Raw genomic sequence first — 20550 nt, forward strand, 5'->3', positions numbered from 1 at the left:
TTACCTATCACTAGTGAGCTACACACCGGTGCCTACTCTGTCTGACCGCTTTAATGCATGCTCAGGTCTCATACTTACCAGGTATACATTTGGCATAATTTTGAACTCAACTAATTGCATTCCACAGTAACTTGCAGAATAGCATAGAAAATGAAAAGGCTGGTCCATTTGTGGGTTAAAATGACAAACAGATGGAGGAATGAAAGCTGGAATGAACTGCAGAAGCTCTGATACAGTGTACAGAACAGAGCAGACACTGAAGGAGAGTAGGCAAGAGAGGAGAAGAGAGAAAGCTCAGATCACTTTGAAAATGAGCAGAGCTGAAGCGAGTGGTTCTAGAGAGAGAACTGAAGTGGTGAAACATGCCCAGTCAGCATCCCAACAAGATAGCTTGTATTGCACAGAGGGGTCATTCAGTGAAAGGTCAAAGTTCAATATGCCTCCATTATCTGGTAATTCCTGTTGTGTTGCCCCTGTGTCAGCGCTCACGCTGTAATCTAAGCACAATTGTGCTCAAATAACGACATCTATCTGACAAAGGAAGGTAGATGATGTGGTTAGTCCACAGAGTTATAAACAGCTTCTGCCCACTAATTGTATTACTTTCACTGTTCTTATTGATTAGTAGGTAATTGCCAGCTATGTTGTTTGTTTTTTTAGGCACACAATTACAGTATGTTTGATGGGCTGAGAGACAGACACTCCTGTTCCTGCCAGCTTCTCAGAAATGCGCAGTTTGACAGAGGCTGACCCACTCAACCATTACATGCTGCATTGCCACGACGATGCACAAAAGCATTCAGTCGCCAGTCTCTCCTCTTACCCCTCCAACATAGCAACCACTCCCTCTGCCCACGTCTGTCTGCATTATTCATGCCCCCCCCCCCCCCCCCACCACTGCAAGCTGCCCAGAGACCCCCCAGACCCACACCCACCAGTGAGGCGGCACAGGGGAGGTGGGGTGGGCACCTCCCTTACGGGAGATCACGATCATTCTGAGCACAAAACACAGCACAGCACACAAAGGCTGACCATGAAGCAGCGCTCGCATGAGGCAACACTGAGGCTTTAGATAATTTAGCACTTACATTTTTAATACACTTCTCTGTTCATTTAAAGGGACACTTCACCGATTAGCATTAAGCTTTGTATCTTTAGAAAACCAGTCATGTTTTTGAATGGTCATGCATCATTCCCTCAGTTTGCCTTGAGATGGGAGAAATACGGATTTCAATGAAACCCATGAATAGGACTTCCTGCTTTCAATGATGTAAAATGATGATTTTTACATCATTGAAAGCAGGAAGTCCAACATTGAAATCCGTATTTCTCCAATCTCAAGGCAAACTGAGGGAATGATGCATGACCATTCAAAAACATGACTGGTTTTCTAAAGATACAAAGGTTAATGCTAATCGGTTAAGTGTCCCTTTAACTCATTGTAAACCCTTAACCCAACTCAGCAAAATATTACTGCATGGGATGTGTGAATGTAGATTTGTTTTGGTAAGAGTTCATGCTACATACATTGTTGAAATGTGTGTATACCGACAGTCAAACATGCACAATAAGACAAATGTGATTGGTGGTGAACAAATTAATGCTAATCAAAAGGCATTAAGATGTAAAATATTTTATTTTTTTGTAAATGCTCCTAAATTCAGTTCCAAACCCCATATCACTCTGCATACTTCAAAAAGGCTTCATTTCCCAAAACATTATGGACTACTGTACATGACAACGCCAAAAAAAGGTTTGCGCAAACACCATTATTTTACAAGACAAGAAAAATATTCATGAAACAATTTAGTTACAATTGTTCATTGAGAAAATATATACAATTTATCTTTTGCAAGTTCAAAAATACATGCCCTGTACAATACAAGTTCAAGACTGTCAATTTGTCAACTTCAAGCTGTTCAAACTGAAGACCTATATTTCATTTGTGAGGCTTGAGAAAAGTGAGTACAGGATTAAGGTTGTTAGGGTATAAAACGAAATGCCATCTTGATTCAGTTGTCCAAAAGTATATCTCTGAAGACTAAGCATACATATTCCTGGCAAACGGTTTCTGTACTAAATGCTTTCTTTGTGTCTAGCCCTCAGGAAAACACACTACTCCTAAACAGCTACCAGTTTTCCTTCTGAGACTTGTTGAATAGTCGAAAACTCATCAATGTCATATTACAAATATGTACAAAACACATATAAAAACCCAGAGCAAAACATAATGCATTCTACTTGTGACAAAGTTAAAAACATGATTAAAAATTCGGTTTGGGTGGATTAAAAATTCACAGTTCTCACTAATTCAGAAATGAAACCTGATCGACAAGGATGCCATCATGATCTAGTCCACATTGGGGATTCTGGTGATGGACGTCACCCACTGTAACACATGACCAACTATCTTTGATGAAAACCACAAATATATTTATATATATATTTATAAAAAGACTATTCAAGTGGTCAGAATTCATGTGAAAATCACGGAAAATTAAACACTAGCATACTAAAGTCTAAGCACAACAAAAATACTTTCTTGTGAATTCTTGAAATTATTTGCACATTCTGTACAAAATAGCCATATAATATATTCTCTCCAAACAATATTGGACAACCGCATTAAATAATTCTGCAAAGACAAAAAACAAAACACGCCTACGGAACACCCAAACATCCATATGGTTAAGGTAGTATTTGGTCAATCATTCCTATATTTTTCTTTTTATACACTTTGTACACATGAAACAGGGTTCCTACAAACCGCGGACAGTAACCACAGTTTGGCAATGATTTTTTTTAAAACACATAGTTTTTTCCATTAATTAATTCACTCATCATTCATTCACTCGGCAATAAATACAAAACTGCTTTCTTTTCTTACACAAACCAAAGAGAGAAAATTAGGATAAAACTGACTCATGGAATCAAGTATTTTAATGTGTTCTTTTTTGTGAGTTTGTGTTTTTCTTTTAGTGCAAGTTAATTTTTCCCTTCGCGGAAGCTCATTCCGTACATTCTCCATTCAGTGGTGTCTACATTTGAAACCTACTGTACACATCTAGGTCTATGACGATTAAACTAAAGGGCCTGCCCCCTCTTGCAACCAATAAGGCAAGGCCGGCACAGTGCTCTCCTCTCATTCGCTGGTGAATTCTGCCCCCTGAAACACACACATACACACACACACACACACAGAGCGTATATGCACACAAGCGCACACACAAACTGGTACACACACACACCCACACACACACACACACACATATACACATGCACTCATGGCAAATGCGGGTCACTGAACCGTCTTCCTCTGAGACCAGTGAGGGCTGCTGCCCCTTGCCAAGACGCTCCACCGTTTAAATGTTCCCTTGCAGACTGTGTTCAGTGGTTTATTATGACAAAGACCTCGACCAATCTCTGCACGCCACTCAAGGCTGGCGCGCGTCTGAGCCCCATTGAAAATGCTTCTCTAGTCAGTGAAGGACTTGTTCTCCACAGGGACTAATGTGCCTGTGAACTATGGCAAGGAATGCATGTGTTGATTCGTGTTTTTTCTCCCCCCCCACCCCCCCTTCCATTTTCTGTCGACGCATCAGCCCATCAGTTTATCCACTTGCGGCAGTTGACTGCTCCGCAGTGGCATGGGATCTTGTGCTGGTCGTCCGCCTGGTCGAACTTGTAGTCGTAGCAGAGCTGCAATGAAAAACAGGCGAGGAAATTAGGAGTGCAAAGACTGTGGCTAAGACTGATGGACGCTCAGGGAGGCACACAAAGTATGATGAGGACAAGGACGAGGCACGCACCTCTTCTCCCTTCTCGATGCGTCGGTTGGAGCTGATGATGATCTTGTATCCGCGCTCGAATGTCACCACTTCGGCCACACAGTTGGGAGCACAAGAATGGTTGATATACCTGCACGAGCATTTCGCAACACGGACACGTTAGGAGATTTAACCGGGAGTATAGTCAACAAGATTTAAGATCATCCTACTAGACTGACAGAGCCCAAAAGGATTGGTTAAACCCCTTCAACTCTCACATCTCTATTTCAAAGACAGGGTTCTGGGATGACTCCATCCGTCCATTTGCACAGACATCCTGAGTCCAAATGTGAAACTACTTACAAGATAATGTGCATTCAATAGAATTTAAAAGCATTTTTTATCTGCTGTGACGAAGGTTGGATTCTCAAAACATGCAATATATCTTTCACATCCTAAGGCGCTGTCAGACACACTACAATAACAGATCCTAACCAGAAAAGCAGTATCTAATCTCACTTGGCAAAAGCTTCAAAACTCATCTTGTCCACTTACAGCTGGTTTCTTTTCAATAAAAAAAAAATCAAACCTCTCTATACTACGACCACGGAGTGATTTGGTATTACCAGACTGTGATCTGAGCAGCCTTGTAAGTGTCCACAGAGAAGCCATTACCTTGCCAGTCCTCCAGTGAGCGTTGCATCAAGGACGTGCTCAGTGTCGATGCGGAACATGTACACGGCGCGATTCTGAGGTCAAGTCAGAGGGAGAGTGTTAGCGTTAGTTTCAAGGGTAGTGTGACTTTCCTGACCGATTAACTGCATTCAATTAAAGTGATATTTACATTGACAGCAAAGTGAGTTAAGACTATGAAGACATCTTGTTTTGCCATGTTAATTCATAATCAGATGAAAATCATGTATAACAGACAAAACATTTCAAGTCTGGCCAAGTGATTTCACATGGGATCTGACGGGATCTGATGTGATCACTGGTTGGACCAAAACACGTACCTGACATTTGTACGAGAACTCCTTTCTGCTGGCCACCTCTTTACGCAGGATATGGCCAAGGTACTCAATCACCATGGTCTGCTTTTCAATGTCTCTGGCTGCAAACAGACCCAAGCCCTGCACGAAAAAAAGTCCAAAACCACCAGAACAGAAAATGTGTCAGTGAGCATTTTGTGTAGAGCAACAGAAGGATCATTAAAACATTCATATTTGAGACAGCTTGCCTCTAAAACATGTCTAAAAGCACCCATCGGAATGAGCCAGTCACAGGTCATGGCAAAATGTCACAAGCCAGCTGACTTTCAGTAAAAAATCTCGACTGTCATAGCGCTGTTTGAATTGTCCTCTACTCTCTCGTGTCAGGTGGCAGAAATTCACTGAGCATAGAGCACCGAGTGAGGCTGCTTCGGACTCTGTCCATCAGCGAACGGAAGAGCCGCGTATTAAGATGTGTGTTCCGCCTGAGTGAGCAGAGCATTTTCGCCCTCATGCTGTTTTAATGAGCGGAACGGAGAACTGGAAGTTCCGTGAGGCCAGCTGCGGTTCCGCTGGCTCCCTGTTCCGGGCCCTGAGCCCTGTTCCACTCCAGCGTGTCTCCAGCTAATGACAATAACACAAACCCGCCCCGCCGTCCAGCGCAGCACACGTCCACAGCCACACTACATGGATCGCTGCTGCGGTCACTCCGATGCTCCGACTGAACCATAAGCGGTCAGACGGATATGTGGAGTCGTGGATCTGTCCGAGGTTTCTTCCTATATGTATCTTTTTCCTCGCCCCTGTTACTCATGGGCTCTCTTTGAATGTTTTAACACTCTGTAAAGCACCATGAGACGTATAATGTTTTGGCGCTCTATAAGTGAAATTAAATTAAAAATGAAATTGATTAACACAGTGTTTAATAGCATCACCACCTGAGCTGGCCTATCTCATACACAGGTGCACAGGTGAAGGGAGGGACTGGACTGAAGGAGGAGTGTGAGAGACTGAGTGCACACCTGGATGCGCGACTGGGCCAGGTAGACGTTGGCCTTCCACTCGCTCTGCAGCCGGCGGTACTGGGAGGACTTGGAGTGCACAAAGTGCTTGCTGTAGGGAGTGCCCCCCTCCGGAGGCGCCGAGTTCTGGATGGAGCGGCTGCAGGCCGTGCTCTCGTCCAGGAGCCTGTGGTGGGTGGGGGTCACACACACACACACACACACACACACACACACACACACACACACACACACACACACACACACACACACACACACCTCGCTCATTACTCATGTTCCAACGGGTCATTAGACAAGTACACAACAAATCAGTGAACGTTTATTTTTGTAAATTTAAGGACCCGATGTTGAATCAGGCCAACAAATAAACCAAACTCTCCAAACATCATCAAATGACAACTATAGAATTCAATTTGTTAAGCTAAACGCAAATCTAAAGCAACAGACAACAGATGCACACTGACAAATGACAAAAGCACACACACACACACACACACACACACTCACACACACACACACTCACACACACACTCACACACACTCACACACACCTGTCATGGTGGGGGCTGCTCCGGGGTTGAGAGCGAGCACTGCCACACAGGTTAATAGCCAGCGGCAGCTCCAGCATCGGGTTACGCCCAAACCGGAACCGGTAACCCTTACAGGCCTGAACTCCAGGCAGCTAGAACACAGAGCACAGGTGTCAGTCAGCATGCTATTTGTGTGAACAGGCAGCTCAGCTCCTACAGCATGGGGCCAAACATACCAAGTCTAATCATTCTGTCTTAACAATACAAATATACAAATACACAGTACAAAGCTTCGGTGTCATAAACCGTAATGACCTGCAAATAAATCATATCCAAAAAAACATTAAAATGAAGTGATCTCTGGTCTAACTATGAACACTGGTAAGTAAGGTGTGGCGGCGTGTTACCGATTCGGCGATGCGGGCCACTGCAGTGACGGTGAGTCCGAACAGATCCTCTCCCTTCAGATAGACAGGAAACAGGCGCAGTGTGCCAGACTCGGCTCTCCGCTCAGCCACGGGACACAGAACCTTGTCCCAGACTCCTGTGAACACACACACACACACACACACACACACACACACACACACACACACTTATTCATTTCTAAAACTGTTCTATTCAAAGTGACTAACGGCACAGGTGTGTGTTATCAGTTAACTTGTTTCCTTGATTGAATTTAACTTACTGTATCAAATGAGCAGAGACTCATACCTCACACACACACACACACATGTGCATACACACACACAAACGCGCGCACACACACACACACACACCTATAAACAGCATGTGCAGTGTCATCTAATTACATGTGTCCTGTCATCTCATGCTGTGGTGTACAGCTCTATGAAAAGAGACAGCTAACACGGACTATTACTCACAGGGCACAGACGACATAAGGCTAATTATGGGATTCTCCCTCTGACAACGAGGAGAGGTGCCGTGGACACGCTAGCATATTTGCAACTAGCACAAGCCAATGTGTTCAATCTCATCTCAACACGCAGCCTTGAAAATAGGCCATTTAATGTTACCATGGACTGGAGAGCCAGACATTCACCACTCCTCATACTGGACATGATCTTGTATAACTCTAGTCAGGACAGTGGCACCACCCTGAGGAACAGCTAGGGGGCGTTATGAGTTGTCAGACTGGGACTACGCTGAAGCTGTGGTGGTGGCACATCGGCTCTGTGGGCACCTGTGAAAGGTGGGCGCGCCGCGTACCTTTGGGGCTGCTGTCGGTGAGCACCAGCTCCTCGTAGCCGGGCTCCTGCACGCGGATGGTGAACTCGGGCCAGGCGCCGCGCTCCTCCACCGAGCACAGGTAGCGGCAGCGGCGGTTGGCGTGGCGCATGCTCCAGTAGAGGCGGCTGGCCTCGTAGCCCGGGGGGAAGATGGCGGCGTCCGAGTGGAAGGCGGCCATCTGGGCGGGCAGCAGGTGGCCCATGGCGTGGAAGACCAGGCTGCCCACGCGGAAGGTGTGCCCGCGCTCGGGCCTCTGCACGGCGCCGGCCAGCTGCCGCACCTCCTCGCGCTGCACGTAGACGCGCCGGAACACCGAGAAGCAGCGCAGCTGGTGCTCCAGCAGGGCGGCGGCGCTCAGCGCGGCGGCGGGCACGCCCGAGACGCCCGGCGCGCCCCCGAAGCCGTTGGCGCCGCCGCCGATGCCGCCGCTGCCCTGGCCGCGGGGCCGGTGGGCGTGGCACAGCATGGTCTTGTCCTTGAAGAAGGTGCAGCCGGCCTGCAGGGCACAGGTGAAGTGGTAGACGTTGACGCAGCGCAGCCGGTGGCAGCCGGTGGTGGCGCCCGGCCGCTGGCAGCACACGCACAGGATGGCGGTGCCGCGGCGCAGCGCCAGCTCCACGTTGATGAGCGCGCCCGCCTGCGTCTCGTACACCTCGGTGGACCACAGCGCGCAGTTCAGGTGCACCCAGGTGTCCAGGTCCAGGTTGAGGAGGCGCGCCGGCCCGTCCGTCAGCCCGTCGCCCTCCTGGTGGCAGAAGCAGCAGCGGCGGCGGTCGCGGAGCGAGGGGCTGGGCCGCAGCGGCATGGCCAGCTTGGCCAGCAGCCGGTCCACCTCCGCCTCGTCGTCCAGCGGCTGCGCGCCGCCCGCCCCGCCGTGCCCTTCCTTCTTCACCGTCAGCTGCAGCCGGACGCTCCACCGTTGCCAGCGCCGGGCCTTCTGCCGCTTGCCGTGGTGGTTCGGCTGGTCTGCGCCGCGGGACTTGAGCTTGACCGTCACCCTCAGGGTCTCGGCGGGCGGTTTGATCTCGGGCCGCTCGGGCTCGGCCTTCACGGGCTTCTCCGGGCTGGGCGGGTCGGGCAGTGGGGAGCTGGGCGGCGGCGGTGAGGGCTTGGGCTGCAGCTGGGCCAGGCAGTGCACGTCCAGGGAGGACATGTTGTTGCTGTACGGGTGCTGCGCTCGGGAGGGACTCTCCTTGGGCTCGCCCGCAGGGAGCAGCTCCACCGACTCCTGTGAGACAGAGGAGAGAAGGAGAGAGAGAGAGAGAGAGAGAGAGAGAGAGAGAGAGAGAGAGAGAGAGAGAGAGAGAGAGAGAGAGAGAGAGAGAGAGAGAGAGAGATAGAGATAGAGACAGAGAGAGAGAGAGGAGAGAGAATCCTTTAGACTGTAGATCACCACCGACATCCACAACTCCTAATGAAGACCCCTTGTAGTGGAAAAACACTCCAACATGTACCACACACACACACACACACACAAGGAGAACAACACCATGGACCTCAACGACAACACATGCAACCAAGAACAAACAACAAAAGCAACCAACAACTCTCCAACTTGGTCAGACACACATCACACAAGCAAACACCTGCTACACAGGCACCCGGATCGGTCACTGACCTTGGTGTCCACGGGAGCTTTGGCCGGCGACGAGGCGGAGTGCAGGATGAGGCAGCTGTGGCTGCAGAAGACCACGTCGCCCTCCGCAGCGGACTGGAGGTCCTGAGGAGAGACGGAGCGAAGGGAAGGGAAGGGAAGGGAAGGGAAGGGAAGGGAGGCAGGGCAGAGAGGACAAGCACGCGTCTGAGTGAGAGAGGTGTCATTGACATGCTACGCCATCCCTCAGCCAAAATGCATCTATAAAAGGCAGGGGCTGCGTGGGGAGATATCAAAGGCTACTCCAAGCACATGATCCTTTATCGATGCTCGCAGCACTTTGGGAGAAGACTTCAAACGGACTGAGCAATGAACTGGGATTAACTGTTTGGGGCTTTCTTTTTTAAAGAAAATTGAGCGTCCTTTACATACACACACACACACACACACACAGGCCACCCTTAACCCCACAGTCTCTCTCATGTAACCCATTAATTGCACTGAGGCTGCTCGCTCCTCCGGGGTTTCCACCAACATGCTTGGGTGTGTTTGACTCCGTTCTGAGAGTCGGTGTGTTTGCGTCTGTTCCTCTGAGCAACAGCTCAAATGAATCAATACGTCTACAGAGCATCTTTGATCAGCAGCCCCTCACTACTAGAGACACTACACGGATTAAAAAAATAAATAAACAATAAAAAGTCAAACGAAGACTGTATAAAAATCAGTAGTGGTAGCGTTCTGAAGTGGTACTACCTGCTGCGTGGGTTTGGCGTCTTTGGGCGACTTGCGGACTCCACTTCCCAGAACCACCACCTTGCAGTGGCGGCACCACTGAGGCTTGGAGCCAGGGCTGGCCTGACCTTTCAGAAACTTCTCTCTGGACACGCCGGCACCTGGAACACAACCGGGCAACAGGTTATCTCTCTGCTGCACTCAGCCTGTGATATTACAGAACCAACTAAAGCACAGTACATGTGCTTTACATTCAGAAACCATTACATTCATTCATTTATTGGAGAAATCCAGCAAGTTTTCACAAAGATCTTTATTTCACCGAGCACTGGGGGCATGAGCAAAGAAGACCTTGGGATAACAATAAATACTAAAAACACCACAAGACTACCAGAGGATGAGATGCAGAAATTCAAGAGCTTGTGCGGTGCAACTAGTGCAAATGAGATAATGGTTGAAGGAGAAGGACGTAGAAGAAAGAAAGTGCATATTAGGTGTATTGGGTTGTTAGTAGAGTCGTATACAGAGTTTTGAAAATACTGAGCACAAAAAAACCGAGGACCCCCCCATAAGCACAAACGCACTAATGGACATTAGGTGGAGAAGGGGTTGAAGGGATTGGCTACGGTCTCTGGGTTGCTTTTATGAGGGCCACCGAGTGGAACTGTCCAGGTCCAAATATTTCATCTGAGTTTTTCTGTGGCTTTTCATGTTGCAGAAACTTAAAAAGGAAACGACTTTGACCTCATGCTATGTAGTAATTGTTAGTAGACGGAATGCTATTGAGAGTAAATAACAATCTGAGATGGCTGGAGAATGAAGTAGTTAGGAGTGCTTTGAATGGCTGGTATTGAAAATAAGTTTGAACTGTCTCCACGCTGCAGTGGCCTCTGACTTGTATTATTATCGTCTAAAGGCTGCAATTGCTTTTGACTTTTAGTAGGCATATAACTTTTGTGTCTTGATATTCTGGAAATTGAAAACCACTCTATTCATCTGTGTCTGGAGTTGCTTTGCATGGGGTTGCCACAGTTAACAAGGTCAATCTGACATGTCCACAAATTTTACATTTTTTAAACCAAGTAATATAAAATCTGCAAAAATGTTCCATTTATATGGACAATTTCATATCCTTATCCATACATCCATAACCATATATCAATTTCTGTTCATCCCCTACTCCTGCCACTCACTATGTGTATGAGTACATTAGTGTGACTGATCTCTCTTCCTCTCACTCTCCCCTTTGTGTGTGTGTGTGTGTGTGTGTGTGTGTCTGTGTGTGCTTAAGTGTGTGTGCATGCATAAATGTGTGTGCAGGGCGGTAGCTAGAGTTTTAAAAGCCGAGTGCAGTGCATGGAAACAAGGGGGGGGGGGATGACTTCGAACTGTGACAACAGAAACAAGTATTCTTTTGTTTATAATAAACGAATTCAGACTCATATTGCTCATTGAAAGAGATGAAAAGCAACTGAGAATTGCCCATATCTCCTATTGACCTATTTGGGGGGGGGGGGGGGGGCAAGCTGATGGTGTTAATTAGGCTACAGCCGTATCGGACAGTGATAAATGGTGGTTTGTAAAAATAAGGGCACGGGTCAGAATCATTAGTCCGTCTTGTGAGTTTCAAAGGATTGTATCGGTGATACAAAAATCAATAGAGCGTCCAGCTGGGCTGGGGGGCCTGATTAGCCACATCCAGACGATGACAAGGCGCCCCATCCTCATTACTGTCATCGTGAGCATCATCCTAGAGTTAGCCGAGAGATCGTCAAAACCGCTCAAGAAGGATAATGTGATGGTCCCTCAGCAATCGCTCAAAATGAAAAGCTTGTTATTGGGCTTGTCTCATCTAAAGAAATGTTTAATTTACCTCTCTTGTGGCACCATGGTACTGTAAGTAGTCATGACAACAATGCTGTGAACATTAAGCCCAATTCAAACCCAAGATTCCCGACGTGACGAGACTGAGTTGCAGCGGTGTGAATTAGAAGTTGCACGTAGTTGCAAGCCGTCGCAGAGCATTAAACACGTTGAGTCGCAGTCGGAAGGTTTTAGAACGTCGCGTCTCGTCTCGTCGGGAATCTTTGGTCTGAACCCTACTTTAGGCTTTGAACTGCGAGCGGAACATGTCTAGTGAGTTTCCGCTGGGGTGCACTTCACAACCCTGGGGATGCTGGTGTGTCCGTGTGCTTTCCTCACCTCTGTCAGACGGGAACTGAGGCTGCTGCTGCATCTGCTGCATCTGCTGCATCTGCTGCTGTTGTTGTTGTTGTTGTTGTTGTTGTTGTTGCTGCTGCTGCTGGTGGTGAAGGTGCTGCTGCATGAGCAGGGCCCTCTGCTGTGGCGGAGGCCTGATGAAGCGCATCGCTGCCCCCTCAGGGCCTCCGAAGCCGCCCGGAGCGCCGTGGAACATGAAGGGGTGGCGCAGCTCTGGGCCCTGCAGAGACGCCCTGAGGCCACCGGGGGCGCCGTGGAGGGGCCGGTCCGGGGCGCTGCTCACCTCATAGCTGCTGGGGATCTTGACGCGGAGCAGGTCGGCGATGGCTGCCACCACCCCTGTGATGTTCTACAATACAGCAGGGCATTCAACATACACGTCATGCACAGCTATGACATACCATTAGATATTTCACACATTTTCTTTGATCAGACATTAAAAAAAAAAGCTCCTTTAAAGGGTAAATACCAATTAAGATGTTTCAAATGATCTCTAGCATAGCTCCGATTACCCTCTCACACTTACAACCCTGCCTGATTCTCTTCAGGCGTCTTTCTCTCCCTGCCATCTTTCTTTCCTTCCCCAACAACACTACAGCACGCCGGCGAGGACAAACTCACCTCGGCAGCAGCTGGTTTGAGGGTGATTGCTATGGAAACGAGCCCTGCGTTGCTGCCGTTGTGCGGAGCCCCAAAGGGCGGCCCGTAGAACATGGAGGGCTGCTCCTTCTTGATGTTCAGGAGTCCTGCTTCTGGCCAAGAGCGACAACCAACATGGGGAGAGAGAGACAGCACTGTGTAAGCATAATGATATTACACATGTACTTCCTTAGTCTTCACACAGTCACAGTGGCTACTTTTAGGGGTGTGCATCTCTCCCTTATAGGACGATTTGATATGTATGATATGCATCTAGATGCATAACCTACGATACGATTCAGAAACGATACGTTTTAAATACAGAATGATTTGGTGCGATTCAATACAATGCGATGCGATTTCATAAGGCCCGAAAATGCAATACAGTTCTGAAAATTTGTTTCATTTAAACCATCACCACCTGGGCCATTGACCGGTTCATAGTGCATTTAAACCAATGTAGGCTGGCTGTACCTTTGCCACTGCAGCTGGGCAGCAGGGGGATGACCGGTGACTGGGCAGGGGAGGGGCGCTCCTGCTTGACCAGGGAGAGGTCAGGGTAGCGGCTGACCTCCATGCCCACCACACTCTCAGGGGACGAGGAGGGGACGAAGCTGTCTGGAGAGTCTCGGTCCTCACAGTGCTCCTGGCCTCTGCTGGGGCCCCACGCCAAGATGGAGAGAGAGGGAGGGAGAGAGAGAGAGAGAAGGAGAGAGAGAGAGAGAGAGAAGGAGAGAGAGAAGGAGGGGGGATTTTGAGCAATAGAGTGAATAAGAAATAAAACCAGAAGGCAGACAGAAAGGTCATTTGAGGGGCTAGCAAATGAAACACGGCATGCCTCACAGTGCCAAACACCGCCCCCTCACACTAGCTGCAGGGAGCCGTAAACGGCCCTGGGCTCACCTGAGCTCCTCCTGGTTGTTGTGCGGAGGAGTGGGGAGAGAGGCTGGCACGTCCACGGTCTTCGGCCCCTGGGACAGCGCCCTGGCCAGCAGCTCCTCTTCAGCCTTCAGCTGGACGTGCATGGACCTGGGCAGCAGGCCTTTAGTCACTGCCATAGGGAACAACAGAGGACATTCATCCATTAGTTGCCTACCCCCTCACCACTACACAACCAGCCATTTGGCTTTATTCACTTATGCATATTTGAATCAATACTTGTGGCTTAACATTTATGCATAATCTAGCTTTAAAGCTAACACATTGTGAATGTCTTTCAGTCTATTGCATTATTCCATTTAATGAAATCAGCATTATAAAATCAATAACATTAATACATGAGAACAATAATTAAGCACAAGTGTTGGGCAGTCTCTGTGTTAATTGAGCTGTGGCTCTGCAGCTCGTCCAGGCCCTGGGCCCTTACCGTCGTGGCCTCCCATGACCGTCTTGCTGGCCAGCTCCTCGGTGGTGGCGAAGCCGTTGAGGATCTTCTGCCGCGCCACCGGAGGCGGCGTCGGGGGCAGCGAGGCCGGCGGAGTGGGCGGGTTGCTCAAGTTGTTCTGCTGCGGAGACAAAACAAGGCCAGGCGGCGGTGAGTCATCTCCTGGAGAGACGCGACAGCCAGGCAGCTCTCCAGCGCCTCACCCCCACCTCACCTCCACAGCAGCGGAGCTGCCTACCTCTCTCCAGCGCCTCACCCCCCCCTCACTTCTACAGCAGCAGACCTGACTACCTCTCTCCAGACCTGCCTCCCCCTCCCCCACCTCACTTCCACTGCAGTGGGGACCTGCTTATCCCTCTCCAGCGCCTCACCCCCACCTCACTTCCACCGCGGCAGACCTGCCCACCTCTCCAGCTGCTGACGTCATGGGCTAAATGACTACGGGTGTCAAGTGGATGACTACTTGGCATTTTCTGTGACATTTAGGTTTTTTTTTTTTTTTGCTGTTGTTGAGAGGCTTACCAAATGTTCAGTGAAAAAAATGACAATAATTAGTTCTTAAGCGGGTCTTCTCTTGAAGTATCTTGAAGCATTCAAAAGTAATAATAACCAGGAATAAAATGTTAGAAAGTACAAACATTTATTTTATAGGTCGCCTCTCTCACCTTGTAGATGAGCTGGGAGTAGTAGTCAGACACGCCGTCCAGAGAGGCGCTGCCAAAGGAGCCGGACAGGCGGTTCTCCCCGTCCAGCTGCCCGCTGCCATAGGGCACGAAGTGGGCATAGTTCACCCCAATCAAGGGCTCCATCAGGGGCAACAGAGAGAGCTGTGGAATGTAGAGGACTTGTGTTTAGAGCAGAGAGAGAGACACACTAGTGTACAGTATTATGGAGTTCTTACGCATCGCTGTGTACACTACACACATACACGCCATCCCCGACAATTTCTCTGTATAGGATTTTTATTATTAAACTTAAATTGAATTTTTAATCCCACCACATGTTAAGCCCCATAAAACCAATTATCTTCACTTTGCCAGATTATTTTGCAATTAAAAAAAGTAACAGAAGAGATTACTTAGAAGGATAAGCGCAGCTTAGTTTTGACAGAAGACAAAGCCATCAAAACTGGATTAGTGATCGTGAATTAGGCAGAATGATGACCGCAAATTCGCAGAAAGTGGACACGGTTTAAAAACATAGCTACAGGGCTTAAAAAAATTACTGTTTTTGCTGATGGATACAGTCACACTCATGCTGCCATCATATCGCATCACACAAATTGTTTTTTTGTACAAAGCAGCACTGCTCTGGCAAACTGGTGAAACTGATGATGTGGATCTCACACAGACGTTGGGCACTGGGGGGCACTGGGGGGTGCTGGGTGTCTTAATTACCCATCATTCAAATGGCTAATAATTCATAATAAAAGTACTACTGTGAGTCCATATGGCGCGCCATAGGATTCTTGGAGATTGTTGCTGATCCACTTTAACATCTACAGTATCTATGTATTGTCTCTATTGTATCTCATACAGGGTGGTAATGACTAGGCCATGCTAACGATGAGGCACACTGTTCACACACCCCGCTGTTCGGGTGAGGTGAGCGCCGTGTCGGGCAGTGCGGTCATCTCCTTACCTGTTTCAAGTGGGTCACGGCAGGGTCAGAGGCGGCAGCGGCGGCCTTCCTCTCCTCCTCCTCCTTCCTCCTCTTCTTGGAGCGTGGCGCCGGGCGCTCGCCGCCCTTGGGTCCTCTCTTGTTCCGCTGTTTCCGCTTGGGCTGCTCGCCGGCCAGCGAGGCGCCGGCAAATTCCGGATGCCCAGACATCTGGCTGTCCGAGACCGTCTGGAGAGGAGAGGAGCGGAGCGGAGGAGAGAGGTTAGAACACAAGTGAGATATGTGCAGACGCACGGAGCCCCCATGCCACTCACACCGAGGGGCCCTCGGCTCTCAGATGTGCCTCTGAGGGATGGGTCACGGGGTGGAAAGCGCTCTTTTCATGCTGAAATGGGACATGAAATCGTCCTTTCAAAGGACGGGAGGAAAGGTGCCAAGAATGGCATCCAGGCAAGTCGTCTTTGTAAATGTCACCGAGCCATTCAGCGTTTGACCTATCTGCCTATGCCTCTACGGAGCCATCACCAGCCAGAGCTTCTTAGGCTCAAAATGAGATGCTCTCTCCAGCTGGTCTGGAACCAGATTTGCACTCAAAAATGCAACTTAAACAATCACTTTATCAAGGAGTCTATGTAATGGAAGCAAATACATCATTCCTACTACGCACTTTCCTTTTGGAGAGTTTACACTAGAGTTCTGTGTAAGATGTGCTTTTTTTTTCAGTTCCACTCCCACCTCCAGCCACAGCATTACTGTTCCTCTCCAGCAGAACGATGTCATACTGTGTCCTGTTCTCGTTCATATGTCATGCCTCTCTCCCTTTCCAGAGCACCAGTTTCTGTAGGCCACTAGTTTGTTCACATCACCTTCTAACTCCATCCACTCAGGGAACTCAACTGGAGCATAGAAACTACAAAAAATTATCTACAAAATGATAAATAATTTCTTAAAAATGATCACACTCAGTAGCCATATATATACACATGGGCCACATGTAACGTACATTTGCAAACATAGTATTATTGGCGCCATGGCCAACACTCAGAAACCGCATGCTAACGTCGTATTTATCAAACCTGGACTTCAACAGGTAAACAGTGCCTCTCTCTGCCTTCTACCGCAATTTATGAAGGTTAACAACTGAATAACACTTCAATCAGAAGCGCAGTTGAATGTTAACTGATGACAACATTAAAAGGAATCAAACATTTAGCGATCATGAAATAATACAATACATGATGTCAACAAGCAGGAAGATAATGAAGAGCAGTAGTTCTACTCAAACTAGGCCTACTTCAGCATGTTGGCTATGGAGGATTGGTCAAATCTAGCAAGTAGGAAAGTTTAAGTGGATGACATGAAAGTGAAAGTAACACATTCAAAAGGCCAACTAAAGTTAAGGTTGCTTTTGATGTAGTGCAAAGAAACTGGTGTTCTAATTAGCGATTCTGTTGTCTTTGAAAGGTTCTCTTATTGATGCATTTAACCACAAACCGCATTTAACACCTGCTTTTACAAGGCGGAAATATTTAGGTACAAAATAGACGTGCGCTTCCATTATAGCTCATACTTTGGTCAGCACTCTAAAAAGTATTATAACTTGAGTGAAGCCTGCTCTCTACTCACCCCGTTGCTGTCCAGGGAGTTCTGCCGGAGGAAGTTCTTGCTGTCCATGTCCTCCTCGGAGCGCAGGCTGTCCTCTGACCTCTGGTGCGGCATGGCGGCCGGCGGCGTCCGCTTGTGCTTGAGCAGGTGCTTGAGGAGCTCGTTGCTCATCTCGCCCTTGGAGCTGTGCGCTGGACTCAGGCCAGCCGCGTGGGGGGAGGTGCCCTCTTTCTCCGCCTCCATCTTCACCCTGCCCATGTGCTCCATGTCGTGAGCGCGGGGTCCGTGGCACTCGCTGGCGCCCTCCACCTGCTCCAGCTTGATGTTGCTGAGGATCCGATCCAGCTGACCAGACGTCATGTTGGAGTGGCCTTCTAGGAGCGAGAAGGAGCCACCGCCGCCGCCGCCTCCGCCTCCGCAGCTGCCTCCAGAGAGCTGCCTCTCCAGTTCGGAGGGAGGCTGACTGGTGGCTGAGCCGGGCGTCGAAGAGCCGGGCTGGGACGACTCGCACATGTCCTGCTCGCCGTGGTGCAGCGAGAGCCGCGTCGGGGTGGAGGACGTGTCCGAGACGCAGGGCGTGAGCGGGGCGGCGAGGTCGGAGTGCGGTGTGGACGGAGCGTTCAGAGAGCCGGCGTCGTCGTCCTTCTTCTTCTTGCGGTTCCTCTTCTTCTTGCCCTTCTCCTCGGGGATGATGTTGGAGTAGAGCTGGATCAGCGACGGGCCTGAGCCCGGGAAGTTTGGCGGAAGAGGCAAAGAGGAATCCGGCCCGAAGGGATGGGATTTGCCCGCGTTGTGAGGCATCATGTTGGGCCCAAATCTGGGTGGTCTGGGTTGACCTGGGGCAAAGTTGCCCGCCTCCATACCGGGATTGTCTGGCCAAAATCCGGGTGCCATGTCTTGCGGGAACGGCCCGTTGCCCATGAAGGCGCCAGGAGATTCCCCGCTGAGCCCAGGCGGATGACCTTGCTGCTGGGGGAACATCTGGCCAGGGTGCTGGGGCTGCGGAGGCTTCGGGGCCTGCAGGAAGTCGTGGGGCATCTCCTGGTTGAACATGGGCATGGGCACGGGGCCCATCGGGGGCTTGAGGAGGCCCTCTGGACTCATGAGCGCCTGCTGCTGCTGCTGCATCTCCATCTCCATGCGCTGCTTCAGCGCCCGCTGCCGCTCCACCTCCTTCATCAGCTGCACGCGCTGGCGCTCCTGCTGCTCGCGGAGCCGCTCCTTGCGCTCGCGCTCCTGGAAGCCCTCGCTGAACGGGTTGGTGTCGTCGAAGTTCACGTGAGGGGACTCGCCGCCCGTCTGAGGGGCAGGGGCCGCGGCTGGCATGACCTGGGGGGGCTGCGGCATGGGGCCCTGGACTGGCATCATGGGGCCCTGGACTGGCATCATGGGGCCCTGGACTGGCATCATGGGTGGCATCCTAGGGCCTGCCATGGGCATAGGGCCTGGCATAGGACCGGGCATGGGCATGGGGCCGCCAGGACGCCAGCCTGGTGGCATGTTGGGAGGGCGAGCAGGGCCAGGCTGACCTGGGTGGACTGGCATCGGTGGCATCGGTGGCATCTGGGGCAATGGGCCAATCATTTGCTGGCTCATGGGAGGACGGACGGGCATGATGGCAGGGGGGCCGTGCATACCTGGCAAGCCGGGCATCATTGGTGGCTGCATGTTGCATTGCTGCTGCTGCTGCTGTTTCACTCTGTACTCTTCAATCAGTTCTGCATGCTCCTTCTGTTGCTTACGGATCTATTTTGGAAGAGACACAGGGGACCACACGTCAAAACCATAAAAGCAAACAAGACACACTTAAATGTCAGAGATATAAATGCACTTCATGCAGTGTTTCATGCTAGAAGTAGAGTAGGAGATGTACACTATCAGAGAACTACAGAAGATCAAAACTGACTAACTGAAAGCCCTTGTCTAGATGTTAAAGTGTGAGCAACTCCAAATGTATCAGCAGTACTATACACTTAACATTTTATTGCTCTTAAAACCTTTTAGTGTGAGTGATTTGTTATCCCTGCATTACCTGCTCTAACTGCTTCTGCACCACACCCTGCTGCTCGGTCACATGCTTCAGCTGCTCCGCGTCGTCCTCGGGGAACTCGCGGCCGGCCTTTTTGGCGGTCCTCTGCTTGGCCGAAAGGGCCTTCTTGGACTTGCGGTGGGCTCCGATCTGCTCCTCCAGGAACTTCTGCTGCATCTGTAGCAGCTGCTGGGTCTCCCTCAGCCACTCCTCGTACTGAGCCTTCTGCTGCGCGTCATCTGGCAGGAAGAAGGGGGAGGATTAGTGAGCTGTAACGCGAGTAGGTAGTATCTGGTTTGGAAGATGAAGAATCACCTTCTAACTTGTAATCGGTTTGGTACAGTGACAAGTTTCTCCAGATCAGTGACTTACTTGAAAATCCTGGGGCAATAGCCGGGGGGTTGGGCCTAGCCATATGAGGTGCCGGTTTGGCATCCTAAATCATGAAAAAGAAAAATGATGAGTATTAGATTGGAGCTGGTATGGAGCAGTCTTTGCTGACATCTGTCTGATGTGCCCATACAGTAATTTCCCGAATATAAGCCGTATTGTGTATAAGCCGCAGGACAGTGTTTTATGCAAGTTAAAAGAAACAAAACCATATTAACACCATATTAACTGCCTCCCTGTATTGACCTCATAGCTGAACACATTTTGCAAAATCAATGTATAAGCCGCGGCTAATAGTCAGGAAATTACGGTACTGTACCTGAACTTGTACAGGAACCTGAGGGGCCACTGGAGCACCTTCAGGCCACGGAGGCCCCTGTGCCTGCTGAACGGCCTGTGGAAGCCTACAAGGGAAAAAAAGGGTCTCGTATTATGATTGGTCGATGGATTCAGCACCCTGATGCTAAAAAATAATATTCCATGTACTCCACTCCTTACCTGTTCATGACAGTCATGGGCGTCATCCCCATGTTGTTCTGAACCATGACTTTGTTGATACCTTTCAGTGCGACCATTTTAGCTTTCATAATAGGGTCTGTGATTGCATCAAAATCTGCAGAAGTAAGTGAATTATTAAAATAGGCTTTATATATGAATAGTTGTCATTACCTGTGTTGTGATACATTGGACCTTGTGCAACAAATTAAACAAACAGATTCTCTCTCATTGTTTATACAGTATACTGTATTCGATTTTGTTTTAATTTAGCTAGCACGCA

General features: G+C 49.4%; 1 protein-coding gene across 12 annotated transcripts in view; it reads right to left on the bottom strand.

Annotated features, from left to right (window-relative positions):
* Positions 1 to 3572: 3572 nt before the first annotated feature.
* The window catches only part of kmt2cb (lysine (K)-specific methyltransferase 2Cb), a 73029-nt gene continuing 56051 nt past the window's right edge, over positions 3573 to 20550 (bottom strand). For 6 of the 12 annotated variants that reach the window (XM_062526495.1, XM_062526501.1, XM_062526478.1 and 3 more), the window contains 22 exons: positions 20271 to 20385; positions 20092 to 20176; positions 19755 to 19818; positions 19386 to 19621; positions 17375 to 19099; positions 15770 to 15976; positions 14794 to 14955; positions 14111 to 14249; positions 13648 to 13795; positions 13219 to 13400; positions 12727 to 12857; positions 12088 to 12454; positions 9907 to 10046; positions 9178 to 9279; positions 7539 to 8787; positions 6716 to 6852; positions 6330 to 6460; positions 5779 to 5944; positions 4781 to 4897; positions 4443 to 4516; positions 3810 to 3918; positions 3586 to 3699 (listed from right to left, as the gene is read on the bottom strand). In XM_062526495.1, the coding sequence (XP_062382479.1) occupies positions 3607 to 3699; positions 3810 to 3918; positions 4443 to 4516; positions 4781 to 4897; positions 5779 to 5944; positions 6330 to 6460; positions 6716 to 6852; positions 7539 to 8787; positions 9178 to 9279; positions 9907 to 10046; positions 12088 to 12454; positions 12727 to 12857; positions 13219 to 13400; positions 13648 to 13795; positions 14111 to 14249; positions 14794 to 14955; positions 15770 to 15976; positions 17375 to 19099; positions 19386 to 19621; positions 19755 to 19818; positions 20092 to 20176; positions 20271 to 20385 (5879 nt within the window). In that variant the 3' untranslated portion in view covers positions 3586 to 3606. Of the gene's footprint in view, positions 3700 to 3809; positions 3919 to 4442; positions 4517 to 4780; positions 4898 to 5778; positions 5945 to 6329; positions 6461 to 6715; positions 6853 to 7538; positions 8788 to 9177; positions 9280 to 9906; positions 10047 to 12087; positions 12455 to 12726; positions 12858 to 13218; positions 13401 to 13647; positions 13796 to 14110; positions 14250 to 14793; positions 14956 to 15769; positions 15977 to 17374; positions 19100 to 19385; positions 19622 to 19754; positions 19819 to 20091; positions 20177 to 20270; positions 20386 to 20550 lie in introns of all 12 variants that reach the window. The other 6 variants (XM_062526509.1, XM_062526429.1, XM_062526422.1 and 3 more) reach the window with 5 other exon arrangements.

Source organism: Sardina pilchardus, chromosome 2, assembly GCF_963854185.1.
Source record: "Sardina pilchardus chromosome 2, fSarPil1.1, whole genome shotgun sequence".
In the NCBI taxonomy this organism is placed as follows: Eukaryota; Metazoa; Chordata; class Actinopteri; order Clupeiformes; family Clupeidae; genus Sardina; species Sardina pilchardus.